This window comes from Nanorana parkeri, unplaced genomic scaffold (assembly GCF_000935625.1).
Source record: "Nanorana parkeri isolate BGI_ZX_2015 unplaced genomic scaffold, ASM93562v1 scaffold178, whole genome shotgun sequence".
NCBI classification, from domain to species: domain Eukaryota; kingdom Metazoa; phylum Chordata; class Amphibia; order Anura; family Dicroglossidae; genus Nanorana; species Nanorana parkeri.
Window position 1 is genome coordinate 709,860 of NW_017306446.1, and position 16,147 is coordinate 726,006.

The 16,147-nt window shown below is 45.7% G+C and overlaps 1 protein-coding gene across 1 annotated transcript in view; it reads right to left on the minus strand.

Annotated features, from left to right (window-relative positions):
- ABCB6 (ATP binding cassette subfamily B member 6 (Langereis blood group)) overlaps positions 1-14,870 on the minus strand; it is a 28,175-nt gene extending 13,305 nt beyond the window's left edge. Inside the window, exons 1-6 of the mRNA XM_018554937.1 lie at positions 14,331-14,870; positions 8,787-8,924; positions 4,592-4,775; positions 3,230-3,322; positions 2,938-3,130; positions 1,631-1,752 (exon numbers count right to left, since the gene is read on the minus strand). Of these exons, the coding sequence (XP_018410439.1) occupies positions 1,631-1,752; positions 2,938-3,130; positions 3,230-3,322; positions 4,592-4,775; positions 8,787-8,924; positions 14,331-14,849 (1,249 nt within the window). The 5' untranslated portion in view covers positions 14,850-14,870. The remainder of the gene's footprint in view (positions 1-1,630; positions 1,753-2,937; positions 3,131-3,229; positions 3,323-4,591; positions 4,776-8,786; positions 8,925-14,330) is intronic.
- Between the last annotated feature and the right edge of the window lie 1,277 nt (positions 14,871-16,147).

Genomic DNA, 16,147 nt, shown 5'->3' on the forward strand with positions numbered 1-16,147 from the left:
TAAAAGAGAGGCCCCCCCCCCCCCCCCAACAATATGATGCCGATGGCCGATTTACTGATTTATTTTCATATATCAGATCGTGTGAAAAGCAAAATCCCGATCTATCTGAATACCGGATCACGCAGATGCTTCTCACCTGACTAGATAACTGAAATGAAGAATAGTCACACAATGTTTTCAGTGAAGATTCTCAACGTCTTCCCATTCCCTACACTCCCTACATGACTGCACTGCAATCTTTGGTGCACTTACTTTTTTATGGCTCCACGCCTGAAATGAGTTTCAAAGCTCAATGACAGAGTGTCACCAGGATCAGTTGAGATTTTTATACCAGAGCACAAATATAGGGCCAATTTAGACATGAGACAGTTTACTTACCAGCATGCCTTTGGAGTGTGGGAGGAAATCGGATTACCCGGAGGAAACCCACACAAGCACAAGGAGAACATGCAAACTCCATGCAGATGGTGTCCTGGACAGGATTTGAACCAGGGACCCCCAGTGTTGCATGGCAGAATTGCTCACCACTAAGCCACTGTCTTAGCAACTGACATGTGGAATTTATCAAAACTGGAGCAGAGGAAATCTGGAGCGGCTGTGCACGGCAACTAGGGATGCACAGATACTTTTCGAGTACCAGTGCCGATACTTGGCATTTTCATGAGAACTACCAGGGACCTGGCTCTGGCGCTCCACCACTGTCCTGAAATCATTAGTCTGTATTGTTTTAGAAAAACCGTCACATGACAATAAACAAAAATGTATCAGTACTCGTACTTGTAAGTACTCAGCAAGTACCAGTACGCGTACTCGCAAAACTGGTATCTGTGCATCCCTTTATTTATATTTATAAAAACAAAATCATACAATAAAACAGAGATGTACAAAACCCGGGAGCTCCGTGTGCTCCTTACAAATGACAGCTGCCTCCTAACATTTGAATTTTTCTCTAGTCTGGTCTTGGAGCTCAAAAGTATCGGTACATGTACTTGGTATCTGTGCAACCCTAACGGCAACCAATCAGCTTCTCTCTTCAGTTTGTTCAGTTAAGATTTGAAAATTAAAGAGAAGCGGATTGGTTGCCGTGCACAGCCGCTCCAGATTTTGTCTGCTCCAGTTTTGATAAATTCCCATCACTGTTTCCAAAGGGCTCATTTCAAAGGGGCATACGCGTCTGTACGGTGTGCACACCCGTAAAAAGACTCGATCCTGGAAGGGACAGATGCTGCGTGTAATTGCCTGTTCTTCCCTATGGGAGGACGTAGCTGCACGCAATTACACACTGTCACACGCACACACACATCCGAACACATGCTCCTCCATACCCAAAAGTGGCCTGGAGATGGAGAGCAGATCGGCAAATATACCTTGCCAGGAGCGGAAGACTACCAGGAGAGCAAAAATTGGGTCCCCAAAAGTGGGAAAAGTGGCAGGACAGAGTCCGGTCTGGCTTTACATAAGCTGTAGGAACTCTGTTTAACCCGATTATTGCTGCAAAGTGTATGGTGACCCAACCAAAATATGCTGTGTTCACGTTTTTTAGTACGTGTCATTTAATTACAGTAGATTACAAAATAGTCAACAGCGTCCTTTACAAATAAAGCATCAATCGCCTTCTATTAGTACTTACTCAGATATAAAGTCATACAGATGAAAATGATCAGCCCAAACCAGGCATTGAAGAAAGACGTGAAATAGATGATCCCAATGATAATATCGGCAATGGTGGGAATTATACTGAACACTATGTAACTGCAAGATAAAAATAGCTCGATCAGTGCTAAGCAGTGCCAGTAATATGACCAAAGTCAGTGCCTAATATTAGTACATAGCTACATACAGTGGTACGTGTACATAATAGAATTAAACGACTTACATTAAAGTAAACCGCAGGCAAGAGTAGAAGGAGTGAAGCGACACTTACAGATCATAGAAGGTGCCACTAAGTCTCTGCATGCTCTTTCACATTCCCGTTGCCTGCAGGGAAAGTACTGACCAGCTTCTTGGTCACTGGCTCAGTCCCACCCTTTTACCAGCTCATGCGCCTTATTATTGGTCAGTAAGGTTGTCCATAACAGTAATGGGCCAACACTAAGGCCTCATTCACGCACAATGCAAGCAAAATTGTATATTGCGTATATATATGCGCGTCTATACGAGCACACGTGCGTATATGCGTGCACTATTTGCATTCCCAGAATGCATCATTTCTAATAAACATGCGTATGCCCGTAAGATACGCAGAAATACGCTGCCCGGACGCATCTCGGTTCCATTCTGTTTTTGCGCATATATACGCTACGCAAATAAAAAGCTCCATACGCGGCTATGTGTATGGAGCCATTTATTTGCATATGGTACAATACGCGCGGCAGTGTGAATGAGGCCTAAGATGCAGGAGAGGGTGGGCAGAGCCAGCGACCAAGTTTCAGGGTTCCTGGTCTACCAGGGAAATGGTAGAGGCATACGGGCACCCAGTTGAGCCTTCGAAGTACTGAGAGCAAAATATCGGTGGTCGTACTCGATACCGTAATAAAACGGCATCAGTGCATCCCTAGTTTAAAGTCTTAGTTTTTTTTTTTTCCTAAAGCAGCCACAGCGTAGAAAAGCCTGTGCATTGCCAGCATGCTGCAGAGAGGGGGGAGCAGTGGTCTCTCTGCAGAAGTCTGACACCCCCACCTCTGCGGAGTCAGCTAGAATTCCCCAGTCAGTGGGGAACATGAGCTTTGCTGATTGCAGGGCTATTAATCCGACTCAACAGATGTGTTGAATGTCTACACTGCTTCCCAACAGTAAGCAATGTTCCCATTCTGCATGCTGGCGGGAAACAGGCTTTTCTATTCCACTGTAGCTGCTTTCTTCCATCCGTTTCATGCTGTTACACTCCAACAAAAAGGTATCATTATCCTGTTATCGGCCTTTGATATCAAACCGCACCTCAGTAAGCTATTGATGCTGCTGGTCCCTCTGTCCACACTACGTAACACCTCCCCCGTCTTGCGCCCGAGATGCCAGCGCAAGGACAGAGAGTGCAGGTGGCCAAACAGGCGGATCTGCACCTGGCGGTTTGTAAACTGCTGCACCCGGATCCACAGGAAGGTTCTCATGTTACTTACAAACCCCGTTGCACCTTAAAGACAGAAAACAAAAAAAAGTTAAAGACTTCCAGCAAAGATCCAAATGGAAAAGACAGAAAACACACTTCTGATGGTGTCCCCGGTGCAGTTACCTGCTCCTCCTCCTTGCAGCAGCTTGAGCAGTACATATAGGCAGACAGTGAGTGCCAAAGCGTGCCAGGGAGATCCTTCCGTCAGCTGGTCCACTGTGATAGACACAACATATACAGTCAGAGGACAAACCACACTGCAGCTATTTGTAGACATCATTACCAGCGTATCACCATAAAAACCGTTGCCTATACTTGCCCTGCTCACCACTCCATTGGGTACATGCTAATGCTTGGCACAAACATTTGTATCAGAGGTAGTGAGCTGGATGGTTGGTGTTGGGTCTGTTCACACTGTGGGGTTGCAGTAGCACTCACATAAATGCGCGCATTACTGTAACATGCGTTGATGCAATGCAGTGCCAGCTGCGGCGTCATATCAGTTTTGCCTTCAGCTATACTTTCAGTTTTAGATGAAGTGGGGAGGTAATTAAAGGAGAACTATGGGGTGAGTGAAAACCACTCATCCTCATAGTTCAAGCCAAAACTGTCACACGCCGGCTCAATATAAATTGGGAAGTGAGCGAACACATACCGGCGCTCGCTCACTTCTCGATCATCTCTCTGCAGAGAGCCGTGACTGTCACTCACGGCTCCCCGCAGGGATCCCCCCTCCGATCTCCAGCGCTGACTGGCGGAGCGGACGGGGGAGGGGGCGGGTACAGCTGGCTCTGCCTATATATAGGCAGAGCCAGCTGTCACTCACGCGGCTGGGTGGATGTCGACAGTAATGCCGGGATCCGTTCCGGCTGTGGCGGTCTCAGTATACCGCGAGCTGTAGCTCGCTTTATACTGAGTTTTGGGTAACGGGAGGACGCTCGTTTATGTCCTCCCGTGACCCGTAGGAGAACTATGGGGAAAACACTGACCCCATAGTTCTCCTTTAAGTGTTAAGATCATCCTAAGGATTAGATTAGGGTTAGAGGTCGGGGCATTTAGCTTCCTTGGCATTGAAAAACAAAGTATCAGATTGATGTTACAAAAGCAACACTGGTGTGTCACAGTGGGCCCCTCCCCGACCCCTACACACTGAGACTGCTTTCTTATGGAGCTCTCTGGATCAAGAGATGTATATCTCAGTAAATGTAAGTTTTGTATAGATTTACTTTATTTATCATGGTAAGGTTTTAAAAATAAACACGCTTAAAATATTTGTATACAGAGCTCAGTAGCTGAAACACACACTTTTTTTGGGATGACTCGGTCTGAGGTTTTCAGTTGGACAGAGCAAGTTAAAAAGCAGGCAGCTTGTGTTCTGCTGTCTCTTTAGATAACCCCGCAGTGCTCTGGGAGTCCTGCGTCACATATTAAAATGTTTACCTTCTTTTACAAATCAGATATAAAAGGCTGGAACTCAAATCTCACCTATTTTTTTGTAAAAGATGGGGACGAAGACATTGATGACTCGTTCCACACCCATCAGCCCCATGCAGAGGAGAACCAGGAGCTGCAGTAGTATATTCCCCCGCGGCCACATATACGGAACGAGGAGGCGCACCTTCTTCCAGAAACCTTGCCATGTTGACTGGTTCTGATCGTTCAAAAGGGGCTGAGAGATTAGAAAGAAGAGGAACAAAGCGGTTACGAGTCCGTCCATGGCAGATGAAGATGATGATGATGATGATGATAGCGTGACCAAAACAGAATGGAGAACACTCAGGAAGGGAAACGTGTATTCTTAGCTGCTCTGCTGAAAAGGCAAGGAAACATTCCCACCCTCATCCCCACACCTGATCTGTCTGGATGGGGCTGGGCACAGTTTCAATAAGTGACAGAGAAGCTGAAAATAAACAGATTCTGCATTTTTTTCCCATTTAGAAAACCCATAATTCTTGATCACATCAATGCCACCCTTTATTAAAATATGTTATAAACATGTATTTATTATTGGTACAGGCAGTCCCCAAGTAACATACATCCGACTTACATACGGCTCCTACTTACAAATGGAGGCTATTACTGTACAGCAGGGGTAGTTGTAATGCTACCGCGCTCGTGCCGACGAGGAGTGCCCGCCTTTTTGGGTCTGGTTCGTAGTACTGTACGTACATTACAGGAAGTTGGCTCTTGTTAGACGAGCAGACGAGGGGTGCCCGCCTCTTCTTCCGGGTCACTTTGAGGTTTTTACTGCGGTCTGTATCCTCATTAGAAAGATTTAATCTCACTTCCTGTCCTTGAGACAACAGGAAGTGAGAGGAAATCTACCTTTAGGAAGGGAAATTCACTCCTGTAAGAGTGATCACGGGAAAAAGGTGTCTCCACTGAAGCTTTGTCACCAATCCTTGTTTCCATGACAACACAATTTTTTTTTAATCCAATTGTCACGGGGACAGAAGGTGAGGTGAAATCTTCTGAACAGGGGCACACACAGCAAAACAAACGTTACAGGGGGTTAACCCTTCCCTATGCAAATCAAACAACAACAACAATTTTGACTGGAGTTTACACTTAAAAATAATTTACCTGTTCCAACTTACATACAAATTCAACTTAATAGGAGAACTATGGGGTTAGGGCTTTTCCCCATAGTTCTCCTAAGGGTAACGGGAGGACACCAACTAGCGTCCTCCCGTCACCCTAAGCTCAGTATACCGCGAGCTGCTGAGACGCCGCAGCCAGAACGGATCCCGACAATTATGTCTGGATCCGCCCAGCTGCGTGAGTGACAGCTGGCTCTGCCTATCTAGAGACAGAGCCAGCTGTACCCGCCCCCTCCCCCGTCCGTTCCGACAGTCAGCGCTGGAGGATCGGACAGGGGAGGGGGGAATCCAGCCCCTCCCGTCACGGCTCTCTACCGGCACAGGATCGAGAGGTGATAGAATGCCGGTATGTGTTCGCTCACTTCCCGATCTACTGAGCCGCCCTGTGACAGTCTCATTGTCACAGGTCGGCTAGAACTATGAGGTGAGTGAAAAGCACCCACCTCATAGTTCTCCTTTAAGAACAAACCTACAGTCCCTATCTTGTTCATAACCCGGGGACTGCCTGTATTTATGTAGCACCGACAATTTACCCAGCGTTTTACATAGCGCACTTTCACATCAGTCCCCGCCCTCATCGAGCGTACAATCTAAAGGTGCCCATACACTGCTCGATTCTCGTACGAGAATCGGGCGAAATCCCGCGATCTTACGAGAATCGAGCAGTGTGAACTAAGACGTGCGATTGTTTCTACTGTAAGGTCGCACGTCTGTTGTCGAGCCAACATGTTCGAAAACCCGCCGAGAATCGTACGTTTCTAGCCTGCTCGTCCGATAGCTGCGGAACGGGCCGGTGTGCGCACGCGCACACTGCCCGTTCTGCATTGCCGTCATCGGAAGCCCGCCCCTCAGCGGGGCGGGCTTTCGATGATCGCAAGTACGATCTGCACGTCCAAGGTACGGGCTTTCAAGAAGCATACGACCATCGCAAGACAAAAGTCTTGCGATGGTCGTAAGGTGTATGGGCACCTTTAGGTCCCTAGCTCACATGCGTACATACAAGGCCAATTTAGACAGGAGCCAATTAACCTTCCAGCATGACTTTGGATTGTGGGAGAAACAGAGTACAAACTTGCAAACTCCTTGTAGATATTGTCCTGACCGGGATTTGAAGCGGGGACCCCCAGCGCTGCAAGGCAGAAGTGCCAACCGCTAAGCCAGAAATTTTCAAATAAACAGTAAAAATATCATATTTGAAAAATCAAAATGTAATTGACCCAAACACTAATAATTTCCTATTAAATTTAAAAATGAGCTCTGAGATATAAAAATATATATTCAAGTCATTTCTGGACAAAAACATATTTAGCAAATTTCTGAAATACTTGCAGATTGTCCCGGGGGTTTGTCTCTTTAAAAAAAAAAAGTACAGAAAAATACCTGTTGGTCCTGTCAGAAGTCTAGGGAGCTCCAAACTTCCTGCTTCCAGCAGTAAGCTGACAACACCTCTGCTTCCGCTGCACTGAAATCCCAAGCAGTGTTGTCAGCCCTGCCCTATTCCGTGTATAGAATGTGAACATGCGGAGGGACATAACATCGCTGGAGCGGAGAAGGAAACAGGCTGGGGGGAGCGGTGTAGGAGCAAGCTGGGAGTGAGTGTAATTTTGTTATTTTAGCTTCCTAGACAAAAGGAGAACTTAAACTTTGCAGTGCGGGGGGGTAGCTCCACTGCAAGGGTTAAGATTTTATTTGCCCGGAGTTCTTCTTTAAAGGAAAAGCCTAATGCTTACCTAATAATCCTGCATTAGTCACAAGGCCTCTCCTAAGATCCTAAGACTGACCTCCCAGATGATGTCAGAGAGAACTCGCCTAGGCACCGGTCATGTGGCCGGGTGCTGATGACTCAGTATAGGTAAAAGGTCATGTTATGGAGATAAGGAGAGGAGGGATGTGTTCTATAGTATTAACATCCATCCTATCCTAGGGTGACAACTCTAATCCTCAATAGCTACAGTACGGTGAGTGTTGTCAACCTAGGAGAGGCAGTATGATACTGGCAGGGTGATGAGGGTGGAAAAGCATGAAAATAAAGAAAACAAAAGCAGCCCCGACATCTACGGATGGGTAAGCTGCAATAAATGGCATTTTGGTTCTTGGGTTTAGATGCCTAAAGCAGGTGGGTGAGCAGATCTCCCTCTGCAAGGTAAAAATCACAGACATACTTTAAAGGGAAATCACAGCTTTTGCCAAAAAAAGTAATAAAGAAAATGTGAATTTATTATAAGAATGATATATTACCATGTCCGATAGGTCCGGAGCTCTCAGTATAGACAGCACACAGAGACAGTACAATAGCCGACCTTAGTCAGCAAACTAAGAGTACATCGCATCCCCGGGAAACAGGGAGAAAGCAAACGGCGACCCTTCAACCGCAGAGCGACTAAAAGCCGAGCGGTGATGAATTCCGGGATACCGGTCAGCCGTTGTTACTCCGCAATAACTTTAAAATGTATCATTAAAGGGTGACTCCACTTTAAGAATATAAAAAAATAATGCAACATATATAATTGCTGCACAAGCCATTTTGTAATTTCATGTCATTCATCTTTTTTTTAACATTTAAAAACAGCAGCTTCTGTAATGTTCTAAATCTGTTAAAAAAAATTCAATGCAATATGGCGACCTGGGGGCGATCCGTACACAGTTGGTGTACAGAACTCTCCGCAAAATGTCACTTCCTGCTTCTGTGATTGGCTGCCTGATTCCTCCCAGAGGTCTGAACTACGATACAAGTATCATTTTTGGCATCCCTTGTAATAGGAATTTCATTTTTGGTGAGATGCTCTCGAATGGTTAATTACTACTAAAGGGATGCCGACGCTGCACCTTTCCTCATGAGAACACGGGAAGTCCACCAGCTGGTTATAATGCACCCGACCCTCCCATTCAGGGATCAGTTTGGAAAGGACAGTCTGCAACTAAAAGCTATTTCTTCAGAAGAGAAACAGGTAGGAAACTGTAACAAGGTTTGTTAAGATCCTTATAATGTACACAGGTCACAGATTTTTATTAATGAAAAAAAAAAAAACAATTAAAGACCACTATACATTCCCTTTAAAACCCATCGGAACCCGTCTCACCTGCGTATTCTCAATGTCCCTCTCGTCTTCGTTGATGAGGATGATATACGGTTTGCGCGGCCGGCCAGGGGCGAGAATTCCCAGCATGAAGAGGAACAGCGTGCAGATGTAGCGCAGGATCCACAAAGCAAACTGCACCTGTGTGGACAAAGCTAGTTAGGAGCTGCACACAAGCCGCATCAATCACAGACCCACACTGGGGTTAAGGTTATGAAGAGGCGCGGACTGCAGGCAATTCCTACATCCCATCAAAAGACAAACTTCAAAGTATTACTTTCTGTACATGTCGGACAATAATTAGATAAAAAACATTAAACCCCAACTGCACCTTCAGTATAAATCAGCCAAATACATTCCAGGTGCATCAAAAGAACAAGGTGTGGAAACCTAACAGCTTGTCTTCTTTACAAAGCAGCCAGTCTGAGTGTTACAGCCTTGCTCTCCGTGTAGAAGCAGTGGTCACTCTCCAGAGGTCTGACATGTCCTGTGTGATGTCAGAGCTAGGGCTCTCCAATCAGCAAAGCTCATGCTCCCTGCTGATTGGAGAGATCTGGCTCTGAACCATCACCGGGTGTGATGAATCTCTGTAGAGAGATCACTGCTTCCACACTGGGAGAGATCTGGCTCTGACTCATCATGGGGTGTGTTAGACCTCTGTACAGAGATCACTGCTTCCTTCCACACTTGGAGAGATCGGGTGTGATGAATCTCTGTACAGAGATCACGGCTTCCTTCCACACTTGGAGAGATCGGGTGTGATGAATCTCTGTACAGAGATCACTGCTTCCTTCCACACTGGGAGAGATCGGGTGTGATGAATCTCTGTAGAGAGATCACTGCTTCCACACTGGGAGAGATCTGACTCTTAATGGGGTGTGTCAGACCTCAGTAGAGAGACCGCTGCCTTCACACAAGGAGAGATCTGGCTCTGACTCATTATGGGGCATGTCAGACCCCTGTAGAAAGGCCGCTGCTTCCGCACAGGGAAAAAAGGTCCTTCTGTGTAGCTTGCAGGCAGGGGAGGCTTTTCTATTGTGGTTGCTTTCTAAAGAAAATAAAACGGCAAGACATTACACACCTTTTATTTTGCTGAACCTGGAATGTATTTGCAATAAAACCAATAACAAGCATGAAGCTTAGTGCGACATGGAGACTGAATGAAAATTTTATACAAGATGACTCGATAAAGGAGGCCATTAGGCAAGGTATTGCAAATTTTTAAAATAGACCATAAAAACGATAACACAGCACGACCAATAAAATGGGAAACCTTGAAAGGGGTAATACGAGGAATACTCATATCCCATGGGACACGATTAAAAAAAAGAAAAAGAACAGGAGGTTAAATACCTCCGTGATGAGATTTACCAATTGGAGAGCTAGCATAAAAAGAATGCAGACATAAATGTCTACAATAGTCTCCAGCAAAAGAGGACTGAATTACATCAAAGAATTGATCTGGGGTATCAAAAGGTATAAGGACACAGTGAAACGAACTATGAATTTGGAAATAAAAGTAGTAGATTTCTAGCACGTTCGATAAAAGGAGAAACAGGGCCGAACATATATTCCAAAAATTAATTGCCAACATAGGGGTATAGTTAATTCCTCAGAAAATATTGCTGAAGCATTCCATAATTATTACAATGATTTATATCATTTAAAAGGAAAGTAAAAACAAGAAAAGAGGGGAGAGATGAATAAAAGGAGAAGCTAGAGTATGTGTATCAGACACCCCTGCCCAGACTAGATAATGAAGCAATTAATAAACTGGATACCCCATTCTCACTGGAAGAAATAATAGGTGTAATTCACTCACTACCGACGGGGAAAAGTCCGGGACCCGACGGGTTAACAGGCGCTTTTTACAGACAATTTGTTGAGGTACTGGCTCCAATATTATTGGAAGTGTTCAATTCTATTGGTGACAGATGTGGGTTTCCATGTCAGAGCCAAGAGGCATATATAACATTAATACAAAAAGATAAAAAGGATCCAACACAGTGTGCGAGTTATAGGCCGATATCGTTAATAAACGTAGACATGAAGAAGATCTGTGCTAAAACTTTGGCTCTACGTATACAACCATATTTAAAGGAGATAATACATCCAGAGCAGGCAGGATTAGTTCCCGGGCGAGAAGCGAGGGATAACACTATCAAAACTATCTCTCTGATCCAACAAGCCCAGTCGAGAGAAATCCCTCTATGCTTACTTTCTTTAGATGCAGAGAAGGCCTTCGACAGGGTGGATTGGAAATGTATTAAAATATCTTTAGAACAGATAGGAATACCGACGTCCCTAGTCTCAAAGATGATGGCACTGTATACAAGCCCATCTGCGAGGATACGTGTAAATGGGATACTATCGGAAAGGTTGGAAATTACAAATGGGACAAGACAAGGATGTCCCCTGTCCCCCATGCTATATATTATAGTAATGGAACACCTGGCAATAGCCCTAATGAAAGCGCCCATAAACTCAGTATCTTTGCTGATGACTTACTTCTATATGTAACTAATCCAAGGCTAGCCTTACCCTCGATCTTAGAGCAACTATCGTATTAACGCAAGTAAATCCCAATGCTTGGATATTACACTACCGAAGGGAGAAAAAGATATATTGAGTGCCAGTTTCTCCTTTATATGGGCATCGGAAGCTTTGAAGTACCTAGGGGTACACATTCCAGCAGACTTGAGGAAGCTATATTTATTAAACTATGCTCCCCTGTTGGAGTCCACGCCGATACGTCTGGATGGGTGGAAGAGGAAACAACATTCTTGGCTTGGAAGGATGTCCATAGTTAAAATGGACGTCCTCCCAAGAGTCCTCTACATCTTCCAGACAGTGCCAGCAAGGATCCCTCGAGCCTTTTTTTCGTAAAATTCAATCTCTATTGGTACGGTATATATGGAATAAAACAGGAGTACGTCTGAGATATGATATACTGACCAAATGAAAATTGGATGGCGGGAGAGGCCTGCCACATATGGAAATATATTACCAAGCGGTGGGCCTTAGTAGATTGTTGGATTGGTTTACTGAAGGAAAAAAAAAAAAAAAATCGGAAATTGTGGGTGTCGGTGGAACAGGCAGAGGTGGAAATACCCCTGACTTCTGTCCCGTGGATACCCCCAATTAAACAAAATAGAAGCTGGACCAGCTCGCTGGTAATTTCGTCAACATTAAAAATATGGGATACTCTGGTTGGGAAGTATGGACTGTCAACGATAAACATATGCAATTTGGCGAGAGGTGGAGCACCTGGAGGGATTATATGAGTTCACAGAAGATCCTCACATATTTATAGGGATCATTGCTGGGCAAACCTTCCTTAGATGGGATTCAATTCGATTCTCCTCTCTTTTTCTTTCATTTCGTTTCTCTTTTTTTTTTTTTAAGTATTTAATATATCTATAATACCTCTTAGGATGCGTAGATGAGTCGGTTTCAGGGAGGGAAATGTGGTAGAAAGTTTATATTGCTTAAGTGTTATACGTTGTCACTTGTTAGATGGAAGTATGTAGGTAGAGGAATGGAAGGACTGCGTTAGTACACAATATATATATTCTCTTAGTCAGAGGGATATGCATTGTTTTTTTTGTTATCTGTACTTTTGGGTCTAGAAGAAAGTTTTTATTGCATTATTGTTATACAGGTGAAACTCGAATAATTAGAATATCGTGCAAAAGTAATTGCAGTAAGTGCTGCAAAAGGGGCCCAAACCAAGTACTGAGTACATATGCATGCTTGTACTTTTCAGAGGTCCGATATTGTTCTATGTACAATCCTTGTTTTATTGATTGCATGTAACAATCTACTTTTTTGAGGTTGTGGATTTGGGGTTCTTGGGGTTTTCATGAGCTGTAAGCCATAATCATCACAAATTATGACAAATCACGGCTTGAATTATCTTGCTTTGCATGTAATGAGTCTCTCTCATATATTAGTTTCACCTTTTAAGTTGCATTAATGAAATAAATGAACTTTGCACGATATTCTAATTATTCGAGTTTCACCTGTATGTTGTTTCTGGTTAGACCGAACTATGAAGGTAGAGGAATGGAATGACTGCGATATTATACAATGTTTGTATTTTGTTAATTATATGGATATGTATTGTTTTTTTTTGGCATCTGTACTTATGTGATATGTGAATCTTAGAAAACCAATATAGAGATATTTTGGAAAAAAACAAACCAATAACAAGGCTGCACTGACCGAGGGCAATAAAGGTACTTTAATAGACTAAAATCCAAATGTAATAAGATGAACTCACAATGATAAATGGATGAACTCTTAACCGTCTGGGCAAAGCAGCGGAGAGGCTAGGGAACTCCTTAAAACAAGGCGTCCATCATCAAGCCAATGCATTGGAAGGGTGGCACACCCCATCGTCATGTCTGCTTTGACAGCAAGAGAACCTTCATATCTCGGTTCGGAGATGCAGCGCTGGAAAAACTTGGCACCAGGTCTCACTTCTCCACATTGATCCCGGCGTCCCTGAATATTGTTCAATTCCTGCCACGGCCCACGCGGGCGTTTGGAATCCATGCAGAGGATTGTGATCTGGGCCACAAGTAAGCACCCTGCATTCCTTATCATTGCGAGTTCATCTTATTATATTCCTGGATTTGAGTCTATTAAAGTAAGGTGCGGATAATATTGGTACAGCCACCCGCTGCCTCCTGGAATGTCTACATTACACAATGTAAGCCCAATGTTGCAGTCCCTGACACCAATGCTGGGGGTTGTAACTGCAATCACTGACACCAGTGTTATGGGTTGTAACTGCAGTCCCCGACACCAATGCTGGGGGTTGTAACTGCAGTTCCTGACACCAATGTTGGCGGTTGTAACTGCAGTCCCTGACACCAATGTTGGGGGTTGTAACTGCAGTCCCTGACACCAATGTTGGGGGTTGTAACTGCAGTCTATGACATCAATGTAAGGGGTTGTAACTGCAAGTGATGACACCAATATTGGGAGTTGAAGCTGCAGCACTGACATCAATGTTGGGGGTTGTAATTGGAGCCACTACACCAATGTTGGGAGTTGTAACTGCAGTCCCTGACACCAATGTAGGGGGTTGTTACTGCAGTCCCTGACACCAATGTTGGGGGTTGTTACTGCAGTCCCTGACACCAATGTTGGGGGTTGTTACTGCAGTCCCTGACACCAATGCTTGGAGTTGTAATTTCGGTCACTGACACCAATGTTAGGGGTCATTATTCTAGTTTATAGCCCCACAATTTACTTACAAAATATTCATGTATGGAGAAGACATTTTGTCATGTATATCTGGCACTCTCAAATTATGTCAAACAGTTTCGGCACAGTACACCCAAAAGGTTGCCTACTCCTTCTGTAGAGTTTTACCAGAGGTCAAAGTCTGCTGCTATCACATCCAAGATGGCGGCACCCAGCAGCAGTCCCATGACCTTTGGAAGCACATACAATATAATCTTATGGGAAGATTTTTGTTGCAATTAACTACCCGGTGACAGGTTCTCTTTAAGCACCCCCCTCTTCCCCAGTACTCACTTTTTGTGCAGCAGTGTCCATGGACGTCCACCACCAGTGCGGGCTCTGCCAAGATATGAACGCCAAGTTCTCAGCGGCGAACGCCAGGGCCCAGAACAGCAGGAGAACGGCACCGTGGCCCCTGCTCCTCTCTCGTTCCAGGGCCCTCGTCCGCTCCAACTGAAGGAGCCAAATGCTGATAGCCCAGGCGGCGGCGTAGAGGCAGCCGTGCACAATCATAAAGCCGTACATCACTTCCCCGCCCGCCGCCTGCCAGATCAGGCCTCCCAGAGCTTGCAGGATCAGCACCACGGACAGCGCCAGCTGCACGCGGTACAGGCCCGACTTGGGGATGTACTTGGGCTCCATCGTCCGGCTGTGCTTGGCGTAGCAGGCCGACTGTAAAGTTCCCAGGAGGATGGAGATGCTGAGCAACACCGATGGGACCAGAGTGAAATAAAAGCATGGAGAGAGGCCGTTGTCCAGCCAAGCCTGGGACACGCTGCCATTTTGCTCGCAGTAGCTCCCCAGCGCCACCATTCTCTCAATTCACGATACTGCACCTGTGTGAGAGGAAAAAAAAAGATGGAATTAGTACAGTCTATAAAACATTATTTTGGATGGTCGTAGACAAGAAAATGCAGACAGAGTTCAGGAAAAAGTCAGTCCACGAGTGACCGGACCAGTCATATTAAAGACCTATATGACCTCATCATGGTAGGAAATGCTCAATTAAACCTGAACCCCGGGATAAGCAAATATTTTCCTCATACAGAGTCATGTGGATTCTTCCCTGAATCTTGGTGAGCTTTGTGTATTTCTTCCAGATCTGTGCAAAACTTGGAGCATGCTGTAATACAGACCGCTCACTGCTGCTCTCTCTCCTTGTGCAGGGTGACTGGTCTGGTCTCCGCCCCCTCCTGTAATAAAGACCGGTCACTGCTGCTCTCTCTCCTTGTGCAGGGTGACTGGTCTGGTCTCCGCCCCCTCCTGTAATAAAGACCGGTCACTGCTGCTCTCTCTCCTTGTGCAGGGTGACTGGTCTGGTCTCCGCCCCCTCCTGTAATAAAGACCGGTCACTGCTGCTCTCTCTCCTTGTGCAGGGTGACTGGTCTGGTCTCCGCCCCCTCCTGTAATAAAGACCGGTCACTGCTGCTCTCTCTCCTTGTGCAGGGTGACTGGTCTGGTCTCCGCCCCCTCCTGTAATAAAGACCGGTCACTGCTGCTCTCTCTCCTTGTGCAGGGTGACTGGTCTGGTCTCCGCCCCCTCCTGTAATAAAGACCGGTCACTGCTGCTCTCTCTCCTTGTGCAGGGTGACTGGTCTGGTCTCCGCCCCCTCCTGTAATAAAGACCGGTCACTGCTGCTCTCTCTCCTTGTGCAGGGTGACTGGTCTGGTCTCCGCCCCCTCCTGTAATAAAGACCGGTCACTGCTGCTCTCTCTCCTTGTGCAGGGTGACTGGTCTGGTCTCCGCCCCCTCCTGTAATAAAGACCGGTCACTGCTGCTCTCTCTCCTTGTGCAGGGTGACTGGTCTGGTCTCCGCCCCCTCCTGTAATAAAGACCGGTCACTGCTGCTCTCTCTCCTTGTGCAGGGTGACTGGTCTGGTCTCCGCCCCCTCCTGTAATAAAGACCGGTCACTGCTGCTCTCTCTCCTTGTGCAGGGTGACTGGTCTCGTCTCCGCCCCCCACTGTAATAAAGACCGCTCACTGTTGTTCTCTCTCCTTGAGCAGGGTGACTGGTCTCGTCTCCGCCCGCTGGGTCCCTCCCACAACTCTGTGCACAATACAAAGCTGCCTTCATGAGAATTGTGGTGCGTTGCAGAAAAATCCGGATAT